The sequence below is a fragment of the Halichoerus grypus genome, chromosome 8, assembly GCF_964656455.1.
Source record: "Halichoerus grypus chromosome 8, mHalGry1.hap1.1, whole genome shotgun sequence".
NCBI lineage: Eukaryota > Metazoa > Chordata > Mammalia > Carnivora > Phocidae > Halichoerus > Halichoerus grypus.
Genome location: NC_135719.1, coordinates 70,625,331 through 70,645,458, shown reverse-complemented (window position 1 = coordinate 70,645,458; position 20,128 = coordinate 70,625,331). Strand labels below are relative to the sequence as shown.

Genomic DNA, 20,128 nt, shown 5'->3' with positions numbered 1-20,128 from the left:
AATAGGAAGGTTTAGCCTTCCCTGATATCCCCAGACCCAGCTAGGTTTTCCCTGTTACCTCTCCTCTGGGATTCAAAACTAGTCTTTGCCACTTGGGCTCCTGTTGTTGGTGATGCAGGATGCTCTGTGTCCTAGTCTGGTGCCCTCTTGTTTGGCCTCTGGGCCTTGCTAGATCATGAGCTCTAAAGCAGAACTGTGATCTTTGAATTCTCAAGGCCAATTTGGATAGATGGGACGGAGGAGGTGTGGATAGAGCCTGGTGGCTCGGGATGCTGGCCCTCTGGTATATCACTTTACCCTCCCCTCCCCATCCCTCAGGAAAGATGCTCCACACTCCATTCAGCTGGGACTCCCAAAGGTTTTATCCACTTGGCTGGAAAGTACTGGGCAACAGCCATGAATGGCTTCCAGAAAGCCCAGCTGTGACTGCACATACACTAGGGGTATCCAAATGTCCCTCATCCTCCGTGTTCCTTGTCTGTGTCCCACGGGGCCATTTCCTCTCAGCCCAGGATTCAGAGGTTCAGGGCAGGCCTGGCAGTGCTGAGGCTGCTGAAGGTATTCTCACAAGGCTTATTTCTGAGGCCGACTGAGTCTCCGGAGTTTCTTGAGTTGACTGAGCAGCTCAGAGATAAAAGGCTGAGAGAGAAACGGGTGAGATCAAAGCATGGGGTCACACCCACCCACCACACTGCCCTCCCTAATCTCCCTGACCCCATGTCTCCAGAGCTGGGGAAGGGGAGAAGGATGGAGGGCCAAGCCTTCCTCTCAAACACTCTTCTTCATTAGCTGCCTCCCCTCTGGGCCCCTCTTACCCCCAGACCTGCAGAGCATCCCTTACCTCTGTGGGACGGGGGCAGTTTCGGAGAATAGCCTGGGTGAAAGAGAGCAAAGAATGGGTCCCCAAGCCACAGCACTTTCCCACAAGCCTCCACTCAGCCCTCCCAGGAATCCTCCCCTCTGAATTGGTTCTCCCCATGCCCCTCAAGAAGGCAAAACCTGGGTTCCTGGGTTCTTCCCGCTCTAAGCCCAGCCCCACATTCTACCTCCAAATGAGTCTTCTGTTCCTCTGTGGATAGTTCCATAAGAACCTCCAGGTCAATCTCAGGCTCAGAAGGAGTTGGTTGATCCTGTTTGGGAATCACATAGGGCTCAGAGGGGCCTGGCCAGCTGGTGCTGGAGTGAAAGTCACTGTCAGGGGCTCCCTCATCTCCTACCCTGCTTCCCACGTTCAGTCCGTCTCCTCACCTTCCTCAAACCACCCGTTCATTCTTATATTCAACACTTACTGAGGACCTATTTTCTATCTGAAACAGGGCTAGGGTTCTTTAAAAAGAGTGCCTGTTTGGGCAGCTGGGTGGCTCAGTCAGTTAAGCATCTGCCTTCAGCTCAGGTTATGATCTCAGGGTCCTGGGATTGAGTCCCACATTGGGCACTCTGCTTGGCGGGGAGTCTGCTTCTCCCTCCCTCTCTCTCTCTCTCAAATAAATAAATAAATAAATAAATAAATAAAATCTTTACAAAAGTGCCTGTTTGTTTTTTTTTTAAAGATTTTACTCATTTATTTGACAGAGAGAGACACAGCGAGAGAGGGAACACAAGCAGGGGGAGTGGGAGAGGGAGAAGCAGGCTTCCCGCTGAGCAGGGAGCCCGATGCAGGGCTCGATCCCAGAACCCTGGGATCATAACCTGAGCCGAAGGCAGACGCTTAACGACTGAGCCACCCAGGCACCCCAAAAAGAGTGCCATAACAAAGTTATGCACGTTGTTGGTAAGGATATAAAATGGTATAGCTGCTTTGGAAGACAGTTTGGCAGGTCTTTGAAATGTTAAATATAGAGTTATCATCTGACCCAGGAATCCCATTCCTAGGGCTACTCCCAAGAGAAATGACATGTCCACACAAACATCTGCACATGAATGTTCATAGCAGCATTATTCATAATAGCCAAAAGGTGAAAACAACACATATCTCCATGAACCAATGAATGGATAAATAAAATAATGTAGCCATATAACATTACTCAGCAATAAAAGGAACAAAGCATTGATTCATACTACAACATAGCTGAACCTTAAAAACATTATATTAGTGAAAGAAGCCAGTTACAAAAGTCCATATGTTATATGATTCAATTTATATGAAATGTCCAGAATAGGTAAATCCACAGAGACACAAAGTAGATTAGTGGTTGCCTCGGGCTGGGAGTGGTGGTGGTAAGGAATGAGGTGTGACTGCTAATTGGTACAGCGTTTCTTTCTGGGGTGATAAAATGTCCCGAAATCCAATTGTGGTTGTATAACCCTGAAGATACTTAAAACTATTGGAAGTGTACACTTTAAGTGGGTGAATTGTATGGCATGTGAATCATATCTCAATAAAGTTATCTTTAAAAGTTATTATAGTCAGTGAAATAATTGAAACAATACAGAGTTTATAAAATTAAAAATGAAAGAAGCTCAAGAAAATGAGATGACAATCCACAGACTGGGAGAAAATATTTGCAGAGGATGTGTCTGATAAAGGACTATTGTCCAAAACAGACAAATAATTCTTGAAATGCAACAATAAGAAAGAAACAACCCAATTGAAAAATGGGCCATAGATCTGAACAGATACCTCACCAAAGAAGATATGTGGATGGCAAATCGCATAAGAATTGTTCAACATCATATGTGATTAGGAAATTGCAAATTAAGACAACAATGAGATACACTACATACCTACAAATTGGCAAAAAATCCAAATCCGAATGCTAGTGAGGATATGGAATGACAAGAACCTTCATTCATTGCTGGTGGGGATGCCAAATAGTATAGCCACTTTGGAAGGCATTTTGGTAGTTTCTTACAAAACTAAACACACTCTTGCTATATGATCTAGTGATCAAGCTCCTTAATATCTACCCAAGTGAGTTGGAAACATATCTGCACAAAAAGCTACATCAAGATGTTTATAGCAGCTTTACTCATAATTGCCAAACTTGGAAGCAACCAATCTGTCCTTCAGTAGGTAAATGGATAAATCAACTGTGGCACATCCAGACAATGGAATATTATTCAGCACTAAAAGAAATGAGCTGTCAAGCCATGAAAAGACCTAAATGAACCGTAAACACAGAATAAGTGAAAGAAGCCAATCTGAAATTGGCCAGTCATACATACTGTATGATTCCTACCATACAACATTCTGGAAAATGCAAAATTATGGAGACAGTAAAAAGATCAGTGGGATTAAGGGGGGAAGTGGGATGAATAGGTGGAGCACAGAGGATTTTTAGGACAGAGAAAATACTCTGTACAATACTATCATAGTAGATACATGTCCTTACATATTTGTCTAAACCTTTGAATGTACACCACCAGAAGTGAACCTAACATAATCTATGGACTTTGATGTGTCAGTGTAGGTTCACTGATTGTAACAATGTACTGCACTAGTGGGGGATGTTGCTAGTGGGGGAGGCTGTGCATATGTGGGGGGCAGTGGGAACATGGGAACTCTGTACTTTCTGCTCAGTCTCCCTGTGAACCTAAAACGGCTCTAAAACTTAAGTCTATTAAAAAAGATGTGAATTCAATGGCCAAGTTTTAATAAACTTAGAGATTTACTGCTTCATCAAGGACTTTCTTAAGTGAAAGTGGCACAGTGGTGAAGAACATAACTCCTAGTGTTAGGAGTTAGTTGGACAATTAAGTAGTCAGGGCCAGGGTCCCCAACAAGAAAACAGGGAGCTGGGACAGCTAAGACAAAACTGCACCAGCATCCTGCTTTACAGCTTAGACAAGACCACAATAGCATCCTGTCTAGTAGCCTCTGCAGAAGTGACTTTTGCAAAACATCCTGAAACAAAACACTGAAAACAAAACATTTGTCACTATCACAAGTTGAGGCAGTTAGTCTCCAAATGTCAGCCCAAAAGACCTAACCCGATAGGTAGATGGGAGCATGATCAAAGCCCTGATTGGCACACCTTAGCAGCCAATCCACAGGGGACCCACACTCCGGATGCTCAAGATAGTTCTGCAAAAGAGCTTACAAAAACCCCTAGATTTGAACGTCAAGATGGCAACCATCTCGGGTCCCCTCCTTGTTTGGGAGCTTTGTACTATTGCTCAATAAACTTTGCCTTGCTACCCACCACTCTTTGGTCTTCATCTTCATTCTTCAAAGCGCCATAACCAAGAACCTCGGGCAGTAAGGGAAAAAATTCCTGTAACACTAGTACAGGTGGGTGCCACTTTTCTTCTTGTTTGAAAGTTCATTTACTTAGGGACGCCTGGGTGGCTCAGTCGGTTGAGCGTCTGCCTTCGGCTCGGGTCATGATCCCAGGGTCCTGGGATCAAGCCCCGCAGCAGGCTCCCTGCTCCGCGGGAGGCCTCCTTCTCCCTCTCCCACTCCCCCTGCTTGTGTTCCCTCTTTCACTGTGTCTCTCTCTGTCAAATAAATAAATTTTTAAAAATCTAAAAAAAAAAAAAAGTTTATTTATTTAAGTAATCTCTACACCCAACGTGGGGCTCAAACTCACAACCCCAAGATCAAGAGCCGCATGCTCCTCCAACAGAACTAGCCAGGTGCCCCCATTGCCACTTTCTGGATTCACGCTAAGGGCCACCCTTGTTTTTGCATTATCAGTGCAAATGTCAACATAGTGAAAAAGGCAAATGACATCTCAGTATTATTATGAAAATAACCATGAGCCCTCTGAAAGGGTCACCAGAATATACTTCAACAAGTGCTGCCTTATTCATTTTTCTATGGGTTGTCTAGTTTTTTCTTACTGATTTAAGAAGTCTTTTTTTTTAATTCAGATTAGCCCTAGCATTCATTCCACATATGATGGAAATACCACTTATTTTTTTTTAAGATTTTTAAAAATTTTATTTATTTCTTTATTTACTTATTGAGAGAGACAGAGAGAGTACAAGTGGAGGGAGGAGCAGGGGGAGAAGGAGAGAGAGAATCTCAAGCAGACTCCTCACTGAGTGCAGAGCCTGATGAGGGGTTCAATCTGACAACCCTGAGATCATGACCTGAGCCGAAATCAAGAGTCTGACGCTTAACTGACTGAGCCACCCAGGTGCCCCTGGAAATACCATTTATGTGTGGGGAAGGAGTTGGGGAAATATATGTTTATATAGCTGAATGTAACTAATGGTCTTTTCCTGTTTGGATTTTGCTGCTCCTCCTCGTCCTCCTCCTCCCCCACTCCCCTCCTTCTTCTCTTAATGCTTAATAAGTTCTTCTCATACTGATTTGAATGAATATTTGATATTCACCTTTACATTTTCTAAAGGTTTGATAATTTTACCTTTTCCTTTTGATTATTTAAGCCTTTAAAATCTTTTTACTCAACAAATATGTGTTCAGGGGCGCCTGGGTGGCTCAGTCATTAGGCATCTGCCTTCGGCTCAGGTCATGATCCCGGGGATCTGGGATCAAGCCCCACATTGGCCTCCCTGCTCTGCGGGAAGCCTGCTTCTCCCTCTCCCACTCCCCGTGCTTGTGTTCCCTCTCTCACTGTGTCTCTCTCTGTCAAATAAATAAAATCTTTAAAAAAACAAAACAAAACAAATATGTGTTCGGTGACTGCTATTAACATGGTACCATGAACTTGGGAACTTCAGTGAACAAAACAAAGATCCTGTCCTCCAAGAGTCCACATGTTAGAGGCAGTGGAGGAGACATAATAGAAACAGATACAAGTAACTAACGTATAATTTGTTTAAAGGTTATCTGGGGGAGGGGCGCCTGGGTGGCTTAGTCAGTTCTGCCTTCTCCTCAGGTCATGATCCCAGGGTCCTGGGATCGAGTCCCACATCAGGCTTCCAGCTCAGCGGGGAGTCTGTTTCTTCCTCTGCCCCTCCCCCGCTTGTGATCTCTCTCACATGCTCTCTCAAATAAATAAATAAAATCTTAAAAAAAGAAAAGTTATTTGGGGGAACTTTTTGGATGATGGAAATGTTCCATATCTTGACTGGGGTAGTGGTTACATATGGCAAAGTGCATCCCAATGTACACTTCAAATTTTATTCTGTCAGTTATACCTCAATAAAGTTGATGTTTTTTAAAAAGGAAAGAATAAAGAAAAAGAAGCCTCCCCTGCCCTCTCATTCCTCCAACTGCCTACAGGCAACCACTGTTAACAGTTTTGGTCCTTCCATGCCTTTTTAAAATAAACAGTGTTAGGGTTCTAAGTTAGTTCTTTCACCCTAAGCTCTCAACTTTCCTTTTTGCTTCCTTAGTTTCTAGTTCATCTGGTTCAGCCTTCATTCATTTAATGCGTATTTACTGAGTGCATGCTATGTCCCAAGTACTGTGATAAGTACTAAGGCAAGACAGCAAGACAGACACATATAATTCTGCCCTTGAAAAGCTTACAGTCTCCTGAAGGATACAGACAAGTGAAATGGCAGTTATAATACAGAGTGATAAGCACTCTGATGAGATACTTTGAGAACACATGGAAGGGGAAACCTTACCAAGCTTGGGGTTCTGGAAGGCTTCCTGGAGGAAGTGACTTCTAATCTGAGACCTGAAGGCTGAGTAAGAGTTAACCAGATATTTATATTTCTGGAAATGATGGAATAACAGGGGCTGTATTTATTCTCCCAACATAAGTAACTAGAAAACTAGATAAAAACAGATGAACAGTGTTTTCAGTCATTGGACAACAGGTTGCTCAGGACTCCCCAAGAGAAAAGAGAAACTAAAAAGGCAAACTCTGTAATTGCGCTGTATTTCTTCCTAGAGGCAATTTCCAGACCACAGAGCAGAGAGGGAGGCCCCAAGCAGAGCACAGTGGTCTTGCTATATTGATGTGACAGAGATCAGAGTTCAGTGTTGAGGTGGCTGGAAGTTGCTAGACACAGTTGTGAAGAGGAGGGAGTTCTGAAGAAAGAAACCTCCAGAAATCTGCATAAGGGTTCTCTTGAGTCTTTGCTGAACACAAGATGCACATTCATAGGGTAAAGCCTCACAAGGCCAGGTAGTGTGAGGCACCGAAGGCCCAGAGATGAATAGACCTCACACAGGACTGGGAGGCAAATCAAGTTCCAACCAGCCAGAGTGGACAGTCATCACTGATCATGCAGGAATCCAGTACAGACCTCAGACCTGGGGGTTAAATTATTCTCTAGATTAAAGGCTACTCTAGACCCAATGTAACTTAAAAACAAGCTTCAGAAGGATCAAACTGAGCCACAAGTAAATAAACTGCCTATTAAACAAGGCCCAATGCTTTAAAGGAAGAAAAAAAAATATCCAGTTACCCAGTAATATAAAACTCATAAAACGTCCAGTATCCAAACAAAAATCACTCGTCATACCAGAAGCAGGAAATGTGACCTATAAAGAGGAGAAAAATCTGTTAATAGAAGCAGACCCAGAAATGAGAGAGATGGTAGAATTAGCAGATGAGGAAAACACGAACACAGTAATGAGAAAAATGAAACATATGAGAAAAAAACAAATGAAGCATCCAGAGATGAAAAATACAATTATTTTTTAAAGATTTTATTTTTAAGTAATCTCTACACACAATGTGGGGCTCGAACTCACAACCCCGAGATTAAGAGTCACATGCTCTACTGACTGAGCCAGCCAGGTGCCCTGCAAGATACAATATTTTATTTTTTATTTTTATTTTATTTTTTTTAAAGATTTTATTTATTTATTTGACAGAGAGAGACACAGTGAGAGAGGGAACACAAGCAGGGGGAGTGGGAAAGGGAGAAGCAGGCTTCCTGCAGAGCAGAGAGCCTGATGCGGGGCTCGATCCCAGGACCCTGGGATCACGACCTGAGCCGAAGGCAGACGCCTAATGACTGAGCCACCCAGGCGCCCCAAGATACAATATTTTAAATGAAAAATTTACTGGATGGAGTTAACAGCATATTTGGACATTGCCAAAAAAAGATCAGTTGAACCTGAAGATGTAGTGACAGAAACTAGCCAAAATGAGGGGCGCCTGGGTGGCTCAGTCGTTAAGCGTCTGCCTTCGGCTCGGGTCATGATCCCAGGGTCCTGGGATCGAGTCCCACATCGGGCTCCCTGCTCGGCGGGAAGCCTGCTTCTCCCTCTCCCATTCCCCCTGCTTGTGTTCCTGCTCTCGCTGTGTCTCTCTGTCAAATAAATAAATAAAATCTTACAAAAAATAAAAATAAATAAACAAAGTTCTATGATAAAAAAAAAAAGAAACTAGCCAAAATGAAACACAGAAAGAAAAAAACCTTGGGGGGGGGGGGCGTGGGGAGGAAGAAGAGAACAGAACCTTAATGGCCTGTGGTGTGGTATCAAGTGGTCTCCCATACGTGCAGCTGGAATCCCAGAAGGTGGAGGGTGGGGCTGAGTAGTAAAGCTGCATTCTAATCACTACAATTCTACCTCTAAAAAAGTACAAGTCTGGCCCCCCCAAAAAACTTTTCACATCACTTATGATTTTATCCACACTCATTTTGAATATACGGTAGTATATTACTGAGAGTCAGATTGTGGATACAGTCTGGAGTTGAGAATATGGGCTGATATCATAATCCAAATACTCCTTCCCTCAAGTATTTTTTGAATTCTCAGAAAATGAGTGGATATGTCAAACAACTCCTGCTGAGCTGAACAAGTGTGGTAAAATTGTGACTCGGGGGCGCCTGGGTGGCTCAGTCGGTTAAGCGTCTGCCTTCGGCTCAGGTCATGATCCCAGGGTCCTGGGATCGAGCCCCGCATCAGGCTCCCTGCTCTGCGGGAAGCCTGCTTCTCCCTCTCCCACTCCCCCTGCTTGTGTTCCCTCTCTCACTGTGTCTCTCTCTGTCAAATAAATAAATAAAATCTTAAAAAAAAAAAAATTGTGACTCGGTATTTCATGAAGGGGTCTCCTGCCAGATGCTGCCTGATCTGACTCTGTTCTCACCTTCACTCCATCCGCAGTCCCTTTCCTCCTGATCTCTCTGCCATGGGAACAAGCAGTGGAGTAAGGCTCAGGGAGGAGCTAACAAGTGTTTGTTTCACATATTCATTAACATTATTTTTTTTAAAGTTGGAAGTTTAATAGATTGTTTCTTAAAATGTCACCACATCAGAAGGGTTGCATCAAAATGCCAGCTGAAAAAGACAGTGTCATCGAAGCTATAGGAAAGGAATGTTTTCAAAACTCTGGGGTGGTCAACAGCATCCTGTGTTGATGTGTACATTAGATTTGGCCCCAAGACATTGATTGGTGACCTTGGCGAGAGCTCTCAGTAGAATGGTGGGAACAGGAGCCAGGTCTCATGAGAGACTACGGACTCTGAGAAACAAACTGAGGGTTTCAGAGGGGAGGGGTGTGGGGGGATGGGTTAGCCTGGTGATGGGTATTAAAGAGGGCACGTATTGAATGGAGCACTGGGTGTTATACGCAAACAATGAATCTGGAACACTACATCAAAAACTAATGATGTAATGTATGGTGATTAACATAACATAATAAAATAAAATTTAAAATAAATAAATAAATAAATAAAAAGAAGCCAGGTCTCAGCGGTTTGAATAGTGACAGGAAGGGGAAAGGTAAGTAAAGGATGTGAGTGTGGACAAATCCTTTAAGAAGTCTTGTCGTAAAGGAGAAATGAAATCAGGGGTGGGAACTGCAGGGGGGCGCATTGTTGAGCAAGAGTCTCCTTAAAATAGGAGAAACTCGTGAGTGTTTATATCCTTGCTTAGAAGCCAAATCCACACCCCACCTCTGGACAATAGGAGCACTAGGGCCCCAAGTCTGTTTGTTTTGTTGAACCCAGACTTGGTTCCTCTGAAGACCCCAAAGCAGATTTTATACCCAGTGAGAAGAAGGGGGGCCCTCCATCAAAGTAAGGTTGGATCCCATTAAACCAAACTGAACAAGCAGTGATACATCCCTAGAACCATTGCCCGTAGGGCTATCCAAGGTGGGTATGTTGGGGAGAGCCTGCTGTATGGAGACAGGCTCTATGAAGGTAGAACTGGGGCAGGGTAAGCCTGGAGACACTGTTGCCTCAATCTCTCCCAAGATGACCAGCCACCTGGGGCTTCCCCAGCCACTTGGCTGCTTCCTGCTGAAAAGAGCAGGGATTGGGAGAGGAACTGCCACCTAGCACCTTTGGACAATTGCCATGGCAACCGCAGGCCAGGTATTTTATTTCGGTCATTGCCTGGGAGTGGTCCTCCCACATATCCTGTTTTCCAATGTTATGAGCTCATTATTGTACAGCCCTCCCCCTCCCCACTGTGTTGATCTTCCACAACCAGGTTCTTTGTCTAGTGTCTTTCTCTGATGCCTGGACAAATTTGCTCTGAGGTGTCTGAAATATGAGACTTTTTATGCAAGTGCACAACAATCTGAAACTGAAACTGATCCAGAGAGGGAGAGTGCTGGCAGGATAGAAGGGCAGTGGAGGCTGAGCAGAAGCAGGCCAAGAAAATGTGCCTCTCCCGCTCCCAGCTCCAGAGCATCTCCCTCCCCTGCACGAGGGAGCCCAGGATGCTGCAGGGGACATGGTTGACACCTGGACCACACTAACACAGGACCCAGTGAGCTTCACAAGACAGACTGGGCATAGGCATCATTCTCCTCCACCCCAACCGCAGCATAGCCCTTACCTGGAAGAATGACAAGCCCCTTGCTGCCCCCAAAAGAAAAGACAGGCACAGAGTCAAGAAGGAGGAGAAAGAAGGACCATGGTATGTAGACGAGGACTCCTGGGCTCTGGCTTGGTGCAGTGGTTCTCAGCCAGCCACATGCTAGAATTAACTGTGGAGCTTATAAAAAAAGACAAGTGACTGGGCCCCACCCTAATAGATTTAGTCAAACTGGGGTGCAGTCAGGTCATCAGGTTTTTTTCTGAAGTACTTCATGGGTGGAGAACCACTAAGCTGCTCGCCTAAGTGCCCGGGCACAGAGCCCCAGCTGCAGCGCCTGGTCTCCTGGTTTCCTAGTCGTGTGACCTTGGGCTCATTCGTCACTCAACATCTCTGAGCTTCCATTTCCTCCACAGTAAAACATAGCTACCTAAGGGAGCGGTGGGGAGGGCCGAGTAGGTAATGCGTGTCCAGCGCGAGGCACTGTGCCGAACACAGAGGTAAGGGTTCAGAATGTTACTCTCCTTGTTCAAACAGCGGTTGTTACTGCTCTAGGACCCCGATTTTCAGTTATCTGAGGAAGAAAGTGCCACGTCTCGTGACAAGGGGCAGAGACCTGTCCTTTTCTCAGGGGGAATTGAGGGGAGTCAGTCAGAGCCAGGGCCAAGGACTTGTTCTAGTTCAGTGCTGTCCACTCTGAGAGGATACAAATGTTTCTCCATCTGTGCTGACAAGATGGCAGCCAATAGCCACATGGGACTACGGCGCACTTGAAATGTGGCCAGTGTGAATGAGGGACTGAACTTTGCATCTTATTTAATTTTTATTAATTTGAAGGGCAATCGCCACACATGGCTGGTAGCTATAGTACTGGACGATGGAGCTCTTGGCACGCAGGTGTGTTGAGGCTGAGAGCAAGACAAATACATAAAAGTAGCTCTTCTATCTCACTTGAGCTTCAAAAAGTCCCACAAAGGAGATATGACAGGCATTGATAGGCTCATTCTATAGATTAGGAAACGAAGTTAAAACACCTGGCACAGATTTTGAAGAGCTTTAGAGGCAGAGCCCAGACCAGACCAGACCAGACCAGAGGGAGGTGGATTTCGGGACTGCAAATCTATCTTCACCTGTTGGGAGAAGCCTTCCCTCCGTGGGAGCATCTCACACTGGCCCCCCAGCTCCTCCTGAGGTCTCGGGCAGGCACTCTCCCCGGCACCCCACGGCCTCCCTCGCTGCCTCGTGTCACTCACCTGGAAGAGCTCCTGAACCTGCGCATCCACCCACTGCTCCATGTCCAGCCAGCGCTGCAGCTGCCCCCGGTCGTACTTCACCGTCAGCCGGCTGGGTCTCCGGGACCTGGCTACTTTGGAGGGGTCGGAGTGGGGCTTTGACTCTGAGTCTGTGGATGACGTCCTCCTCCTCCCAGAAGTCCAGTGGACCTTCTTACTTGGGTTCTCCCTGTCAGGGTTGGGAGACGTGCAGGAAGTAGGGCTTGAAGACAGCATGGAAGGCTTGGTGTGAGCAAGGACCTGGGGAAAACTGCCAGTCAGAGAAAGGGCGCCAGGGAAGTGAGGAGCCAAACAGAGGGAGAGGCCAGCAGGGAAGAAAGGAAGGGGGAGAGGGGCAGGGCCAAGGCTCCGGGAGGGGTGGAGGGTCAAAGATCAACAGGACTTTCTCTGGTACTGGGAATGCCAATCTCTAGGCTCCTTCCTGCCAGTGAGTGGCACTCCCGAGCCGTGCCCCAGCCCTGTTTTTGCAGCTGCTGAAGCTCAAAGTGATATAAACTTCAGATAAGCAAAGGTTAAGATCGTGCCATGCCTTGGGAGGAAGAAGGGACGCTCAGGTCCTGAGGGGTGCAGGGCTCTGATCGGTGCTCTATGGCCAGTTGTGGAACAGGACTGGAGTCACCCTCACCTGAGAGCCCTCGGCATCCCATCTTCCTGGGACTAGATCCACCTGGGCCCTGAGGAACTGGAATCAGATGGATCCTGCAGGAGCAGAGTCCCAAGCAGGTAGGAGCTCCTGCTCAGAGCGGGGCACTGGCGGGGGCAGAGTCTCACCAAGGATAGAGGAATGGTTATCTCTGGCCCTCGTCGGGTCAGTACCCTCTTGGGTCTGGGTGTGTCTGAATGTGAGCTGCCTTATGCATATGTGAGGGAAGAGGTGCTCCTCTGTCAGCCTGGCCCTGTGCTTGCAAAGGTAAATTCATCAAGCTCATCTCCCGTGCCCGGTCCCCAGAGGCAACTGCTTGGGAAGCCATGTTTATCATCACATGACCCTCCCCCGACTCAGCTCCTTCCTGACACAGAGGAAACCCACAGACCTAACTTTTACCCAGGTGACAAGACTAATAGTTCTAAACATACAGTACTTGCATTCTAAAGGAAGCATGTTTCTTTGTTTACTCTTTTGTAACAGAAATGTCCTTTTTTTATTTTTATTTTTTTTATTTTTTTAAGATTTTATTTATTTATTTGACAGAGAGAGACACAGAGGGAACACAAGCAGGGGGAGTGGGAGAGGGAGAAGCAGGCTCCCCACTGAGCAGGGAGCCAGATGCGGGGCTCGATCCCAGAACCCTGGGATCATGACCTGAGCCGAAGGCAGACGCTTAACCATCTGAGCCACCCAGGCGCCCCTGGAAATGTCCTTTTTTTAAAAGATTTATTTATTTATTTTGAGAGAGAGAGAGAAAGCAGGAGGGGCAGAGGGAAAGGGAGAGAGAAGCCCAAGCAGACTCCCTGCTGAGCGTGGAGCCCGACTCGGGGCTCGATTCCATGACCCTGACATCATCACTCAAGATGAAATCAACAGTCAAACGCTCAACTGACTACACCACCCAGGCACCCTGTAACAAAAATTTCTAAACTTTTTAGAAAAGTTACAGAACACTGTATTTTTTAAAAAATATGAACAGCTCAGAAGGACAAACAAATGAAAAATGAAAGTTTCTCTCCCCAGCTCCACTCTCCAGAAGCAACCGCACCAACAGCTTCTGTTTTTAATTCTCCTGTAAGCACCATTTATCCCTTTGTGTAATATCATATATTTGTCCATTCTAGACAGTATCTCTGGTCTCTTCAATATGAAGAATGGGAAACTTTGTCATCCCCTTTTACTTTCTACATTCCAATTTTTGTTTATAAATTTCTCTTTAGGTCTTGCAGTAGTTGCTTTTAAAATGTTGAGTTTCGGGGCGCCTGGGTGGCTCAGTCGTTAAGCGTCTGCCTTCGGCTCAGGTCATGATCCCAGGGTCCTGGGATCCAGCCCCGCATCAGGCTCCCTGCTCTGCGGGAAGCCTGCTTCTCCCTCTCCCACTCCCCCTGCTTGTGTTCCCTCTCTCGCTGTGTCTCTCTCTGTCAAATAAATAAATAAAATCTTAAAAAAATTAAAATAAAATAAAATAAATAATAAAATGTTGAGTTTCAGGGCACCTGGGTGGCTCAGTCGGTTAAGTGTCTGCCTTCAGCTCAGGTCATGGTTCTGGGGTCCTGGGAATGAGCCCCACGTCGGGCTCCCAGCTCAGTGGGGAGCCTGCTTCTCCCTCTCCCCTCTGCTTGTGCTCTCTATTTCTCGCTCTCTCAAATAAATAAATAAAATCTTTAAAAATAAAATATTGAGTTTCTGGTTCCAATGTATCGACTAAAACCATCATATACTGACTCCTGAAAGAGAGCTTTAGATAATAGCCAACAGATGAGTCTTTTTTTTTTTTTTAAGATTTTATTTATTTATTTGACAGAGAGAGACACAGCGAGAGAGGGAACACAAGCAGAGGGAGTGTGAGAGGGTGAAGCGGTCTTCCCGCTGAGCAGGGAGACCCATGGGGGGCTTGATCCCAGGACCCTGAGATCATGACCTGAGCCGAAGGCAGACACTTAACAACTGAGCCACCCAGGCACCCCCAGATGAGTCTTTTTCAAGATTGATTGATTTATTTGAGAGAGAGGGCACACACTGTGAGGTCATGACCTGAGCCGAAATCAAGAGTCAGACGCTTAACTGACTGAGCCACTCAGCCGCCTCCAATAGATGAGTCTTTAATGATGAAAAACTTTGGGGCTCTAAGTTGACAGAGTGGGGGAGGTGGTTGAGGGCTGCACACCAGGAAAGTAGCCTGGAAAAGCCCAGACTTTGGAGGAAGACTGAGAGTTCTGAGTTCAAACTCAGCTTTTTGCCCTGCATTGGTTTTATAACCGTCACATTCACAACCTCTTTGAGGCCATTTTCTCATCTGCAACATAGGGCTTTGGGGGAGGATTAAATGAGTTGATATATGTAAACATGATGTCCGAAACATGGAGCCATCCATTCCCTTTCTTTCTTTGCCTCCTCACTCTCCGCCTTCCTGGTGAGACTCTGTCTGCCAAAGGCTTGCTGAGGGATTTCTCTGCAGTGGTTTCCTTCCTGGACCTCTTTGGAAGAGGGTAGAAATGAGCAGCAGGAGGCCTCTAAAATGCAGCCCATAGACTCAGCTGTTACTCTGATGACCTGTTACACTCTGGGATGGGCAGACATCATTATGATCGTTCTCTCCATCTTCTGTTTCCTGTCTTGTGAGGAGTTTGGGAGCCCTTCCAGGAAAAGAAACCAGATCAGAAGACTCAATGGGTTTTATTCATTCATTAACGCATTCACTTAATAACAAAGATTTTATAAGCTCCTCTACTAGGCCAAACATTATGCTCAGTCCTGGGGATTGGTGATCCAAAAGAAATTGTCCCCGTCTTCATGGAACTTATAGTCGAGTATAAAAATAAACAAATGTTGGGGCACCTGGGTGGCTCAGATGGTTAAGCGTCTGCCTTCAGCTCAGGTCATGATCCCAGGGTCCTGGGATCGAGCCCTGCATCGGGCTCCTGGCTCAGCGGGGAGCCTGCTTCTCCCTCTCCCTCTGCCTCTCTCCCTGCTCATGCTCTCTCTCTCTAAAAAAATTAAAAAAAAAAATAAATGTTAATCACTAATCAAATAAATGTAAAGCTGCAACTGTATTTAGTGATCCAGAAAAAAAATAAAGGCAAAACATGCTATAAGATTGTCTACCGAGGATGTGACCTAGCAAGTGGTAACAGTTTGAACTGAGTTCTGAAGGATGAATAGGAGTAAACTAGGCACAGGAACCAGCAGGAGTGGATCTGGCAGAAGTCAGAGCAAATGCAAAGGCCCTGTGGCAGGAGGGAGATGTTGAATACAAGGACTAAAATGTCAATGGGGCTAGAACAGAGAGAGGAGGGAGGGGAAACACAGTCATGAGGCAGAAGGGGTAGAGGTATCTACACAGGGCCCTGTGATCCACATTAAGGAATTTTGTCTCTATCCTAAGCACATTGGGAGTCACAGCAAAATCTTAAGGAACAGTGGTGGGATAGGCCGATATATTCAGATTTAAATTTTCAAAAGATCACCCTGCCTGTTAAATAGAGAATTGGAGGATACAGAAAGTCTGAAGGAGATCAGTTAGGAGACCACTGCTATAGGGCTTGACTGGGGGAGGTAGAATTGTCAGTAGTGAGAAGAGGACAGTGGAGAGCTACTTAGGGGTACTATTTAATAGGACTTGGTGATGGACTGGGGATACAACATAGGCAAACTTCATAGACGCCCACACAGGGACACAGACAGGTTCACGCATGGAGACTTTGTGAGCCTGTTTCCTCATCTCTAAACTGGAGGTTGGGGAGATTTTGCAAGAGCATGCAGAATGGCCCCCATGAAGCTCAATGGCACACAAATGAGTTATGCCCATCATGTATGTGTAAGGCTCTTTATTAACATTCTTCCATTTCTGTATTCACACACGTCTCACTGGCCTACGCGTGTCACCATTCATCAATCAGTTTGCCCAAGATAAGGGAATCATGCCCCAAGATAACATGGAAAGAAAAAAGCACCAAGACCGCAGGGCCACATCAGCGTGGGCAGACAAAGAGGGTGCCGGCCTGATGTGGGACTCGATTCCAGGACCCTGGGATCATGACCTGAGCCGAAGGCAGATGCTTAACCAACTGAGCCACCCAGGCGTCCCTAAATAGTGCTGTTTTGAACATCCCTGTAACTATTCCTTTGTTAGAATTCCATGATTTTTTTTTCCCCTTAAGAGAAATTTCTAGAGGTGGAATGACAAGGACAAAGGATATGTAAAATTTTAGGGGAGTTTAATATTTATGGTCATATTAGCTCCTTGAAAAGTTGTACCAAATAAACTGTTTATAGTTTGATATCCTAATTTTTTCAGTTAATGCATATGTTAGTTATGTATCGCTGCATAACAAATTATCCCCAAATTTTGCAACTTACAACAATAAGTACTTACTCTGTCACTGTTGTAATAGGTGGCTTAGCTGGCTCCCCTGGGTCAGGGATTCTCAGAAGGCTGCAAGTCAGGTGCTGGCCAGGGCCGTTGGTCAGAGACATCAGTTCCTTGCCACAAGGACCTCTCTAGAGAACTAGTCACCACATGACAGCTAGCTTGCGCTAGAGCCAGGGCACTGAGAGGAGGATGGTAGGCAAGCAAGGTGGAAGTCACAGTCTTTTTGTAGTCTAATCTAGGAAGTGACATCCCATGACTTTTGCTGTATTCTACTTACCAGAAGCCAGTCTCTAGGACCAGCCACACTCAAGGGGAGGGGATTACACAAAGGCATGAATATCAGCGGGTCTGGACCACTGCTGGCCATTTAGAGGCCACCTACCATACTGGAATATTGTGTGAGCATTTCTGACACTAGTAGAATTCTTTAAAAATGCCCCTTTTAGGGGTGCCTGGGTGGCTCAGTCGTTAAGCGTCTGCCTTCGGCTCAGGTCATGATCCCAGTGTTCTGGGATCAAGTCCCGCATCGGGCTCCCTGCTCGGCGGGGAGCCTGCTTCTCCCTCTCCCACTCCCCCTGCTTGTGTTCCCTCTCTTGCTGTCTCTCTCTCTATCAAATAAATAAATAAAATCTTAAAAAAAAAAAATGCCCCTTTTAGGCATCATCCGAGAGAACCTGTCTCCTTTAAATAAAGATTTAAAAATGGAAAATAGAAACACCAATGACAGCAGCCTCACCTTGAAAAGTATTACATTATTTTCCCCAAAATTCCTTATGAAAAATTGTTGGTTCTCCATTATCAAGAAAATTCATGGGCTTTGACTTAGATCATTAAAACTGAAATTTATTTAGGGGCGCCTGAATGGCTCAGGCGGTTAAGCGTCCGACTCCTGGTTTCAGCTCAGGTCATGACCTCAGGGTCCTGGGATCCAGCCGAACATCAGGCTCTGTGCTCAGCAGGGAGTCGGCTTGAGGAGTCTCTCTTTCCCTCGGCCCCTCCCCCCACTCACGGGTGTGCTCTCTCTCTGTCTCTCTCAAATAAATAAATAAATCTTAAAAAAAACAAACAAACTGAGGGGTGCCTGGGTGGTTCAGTCGGTTAAGTGGCTGCCTTCAGCTCAGATCATGATCTCAGGGTCCTGGGATGGAGCCCCACATGGGCACCCTGCTCAGCGGGGAGTCTGCTTCTCCCTCTCCCTCTGCCCCTGCTTGTGCACGCTCTCTCTCTCAAATAAATAAATAAAATCTTTTTTAAAAACCTGAAATTTATTTATAAAATGTATTGTTTATGATTATTAAATAATTAAAACTAAAATTTAGTCTGTAAATAGATTATCCCTCTATTTCAGTTATTATTGCCACATAGCAAACCACCCAAAAATGTAAAGGTGTAAAACAAACATAGCCATTTAATTCATTCACCATTCTGCATCTTGGGCGGGGCTTGGCAGGTGCAGCTGGTCTCTGCCAGCCAGCTCAACTGGCGCTAAGGATAGAAGATGGCTTCACATGGCTACTCAGCTGGGGTGGCTGGGAGAGAGCTGCACTCCTCTCTCCCCCTTCAAGTCTCCCATCCTCCAGGGGGCTTGCTCTCTTCAGGTGGCCTTTCTCTCCTGCAGGGGAGTCAAGCTTCTTTAGATCACAGCTGGCTCTAAGAGGGAAAAATGCAAGCCATATGGTTAGGGCCTAGAAGGCACAGGGCACCACTTCTGCAAATTCTGTTGGTTGTAGCAAGTTACAGATTCAAAGGGAAGGGAAGATAGATGCCACCTCTTGGTGGGAGGAGCAGGGTGCACACACAGGAAGGTGAGGTATGGTCTTGGCCATCTTTGTAGACAACCCACCACATCGACTTATAGAAACCACCAGATCACCATCTGAGACAAGGCACTCAGTGTTCCTTTTCTAGCAGTGGTGTTAAGGACTAAATATTTTCACCAAAGCACCCAATCCTAAGAGCAATAGTTGGTACTGGTGATATGGCAAATGAGAATGAAGGCTGTAGCATGAACCCAGGCCTACTCTTGCCCAAGCTCACAGAGGGAGGGTGAGCCACATGGTCTAACAAAAGAGTTAACTCACCCAGACAGCTCCTCTTGGGCCTGCGATAAGCAATTAGAAAACTGTATCATCTGGAAATGCTTTGCAGGAAGGCAGGGCAGAATCATGTAAAGGGCCCAAGATTGGCAGTCAAGAGGCCTGAAGTCTGGAGGTGACCTCTGCCACACACTATCTCTGTGTCCCTGAACAAATCAGGGAAAGTCTGATCAGGAACCATTACCAGGGAAGACTGTCAGGACCCAGGAGCTGGCTGGTTGTTTGCAGGGAAGGCCCAAGGAAAGGCAGGAGCCACAGGTAACTCCAAAGTGGCAGGGGCAGTGAGACCAGGTGAGAATGTGGTGAGAGGAATGATTTGGGGCTAAATGTGATGAATGTGGAGGTTGTCATGATATAATTCTGTCTTCATTATGGAAGCATTCCATGCTCACTAAAGGGAACTTGAAAAACCACTTAAAAACTAGAAAGAAGACAATGTTACCCCATATTCCCACCATTCAAATGCCATCACTTTCACCACTTGGGTGCACTGTCTTAGCCTTTTTTCCTCTCATGTGTAGTTTTTCTTTTCAAAATGTAGGAAGCAGCATAAGGTAGTGGGAAAAGTGTAGTTTTTGATGTCAGAGAGACTTGGAATAAAATTCTGGCTCTGTTACTTTTTACGGGTATCATTTATTGGGCACTCCTTGTATCAAAGTTTAATCTGTATGAACTCATTTAAGCCTCATAATAACCTATGAGGCCCCACATTGTACGCAAGGAAACCAAGGCACAGAGGGGCTAAATAACTTGCCAAAGGCCACACAGAGAGTAAGTGGCAGATGATAATTAAACCCAGGAGTCTGAGTCTAAAGCCCACATACTCCCCCCTATCCAGCCTTGCCTCCCACTCTTTACTCTGTGACTTGGACGGAGCTAGGGAACTTCTCTGCAAAGTGGAAACTATTCTCAGAGTTGTGAGCATTAGCAATCATCTATGTCAAGTGTGCTGGTTAGTGTCTTAAGGTGGTTGCTCACCACTTGAAAATGAGTTTTTTGCTTCAGGCAAGTTAAATCTGTGGTGAGGGTGGAAGGTCCAGCTGAAGTCAGAGTTGCAAGTGCAGGAAAGCCCAGGGTTTAGGCACTAAAGCAATGGAATTGGCCTGCCTAGATGCCAATCCTCACTCTGCCACC

At 45.8% G+C, this 20,128-nt stretch overlaps 1 protein-coding gene across 1 annotated transcript; it reads right to left on the bottom strand.

The window, feature by feature from the left end:
- Positions 1-344: 344 nt before the first annotated feature.
- Positions 345-12,865, bottom strand: PPP1R14D (protein phosphatase 1 regulatory inhibitor subunit 14D). The gene is made up of 4 exons (XM_036084250.2): positions 11,839-12,865; positions 1,047-1,130; positions 842-874; positions 345-639 (listed from the first exon to the last, which is right to left on the bottom strand). The coding sequence occupies exons 1-4, from the start codon at positions 12,091-12,093 to the stop codon at positions 574-576; spliced, it is 438 nt and encodes a 145-aa protein (XP_035940143.1). The 5' UTR covers positions 12,094-12,865; the 3' UTR covers positions 345-573.
- Between the last annotated feature and the right edge of the window lie 7,263 nt (positions 12,866-20,128).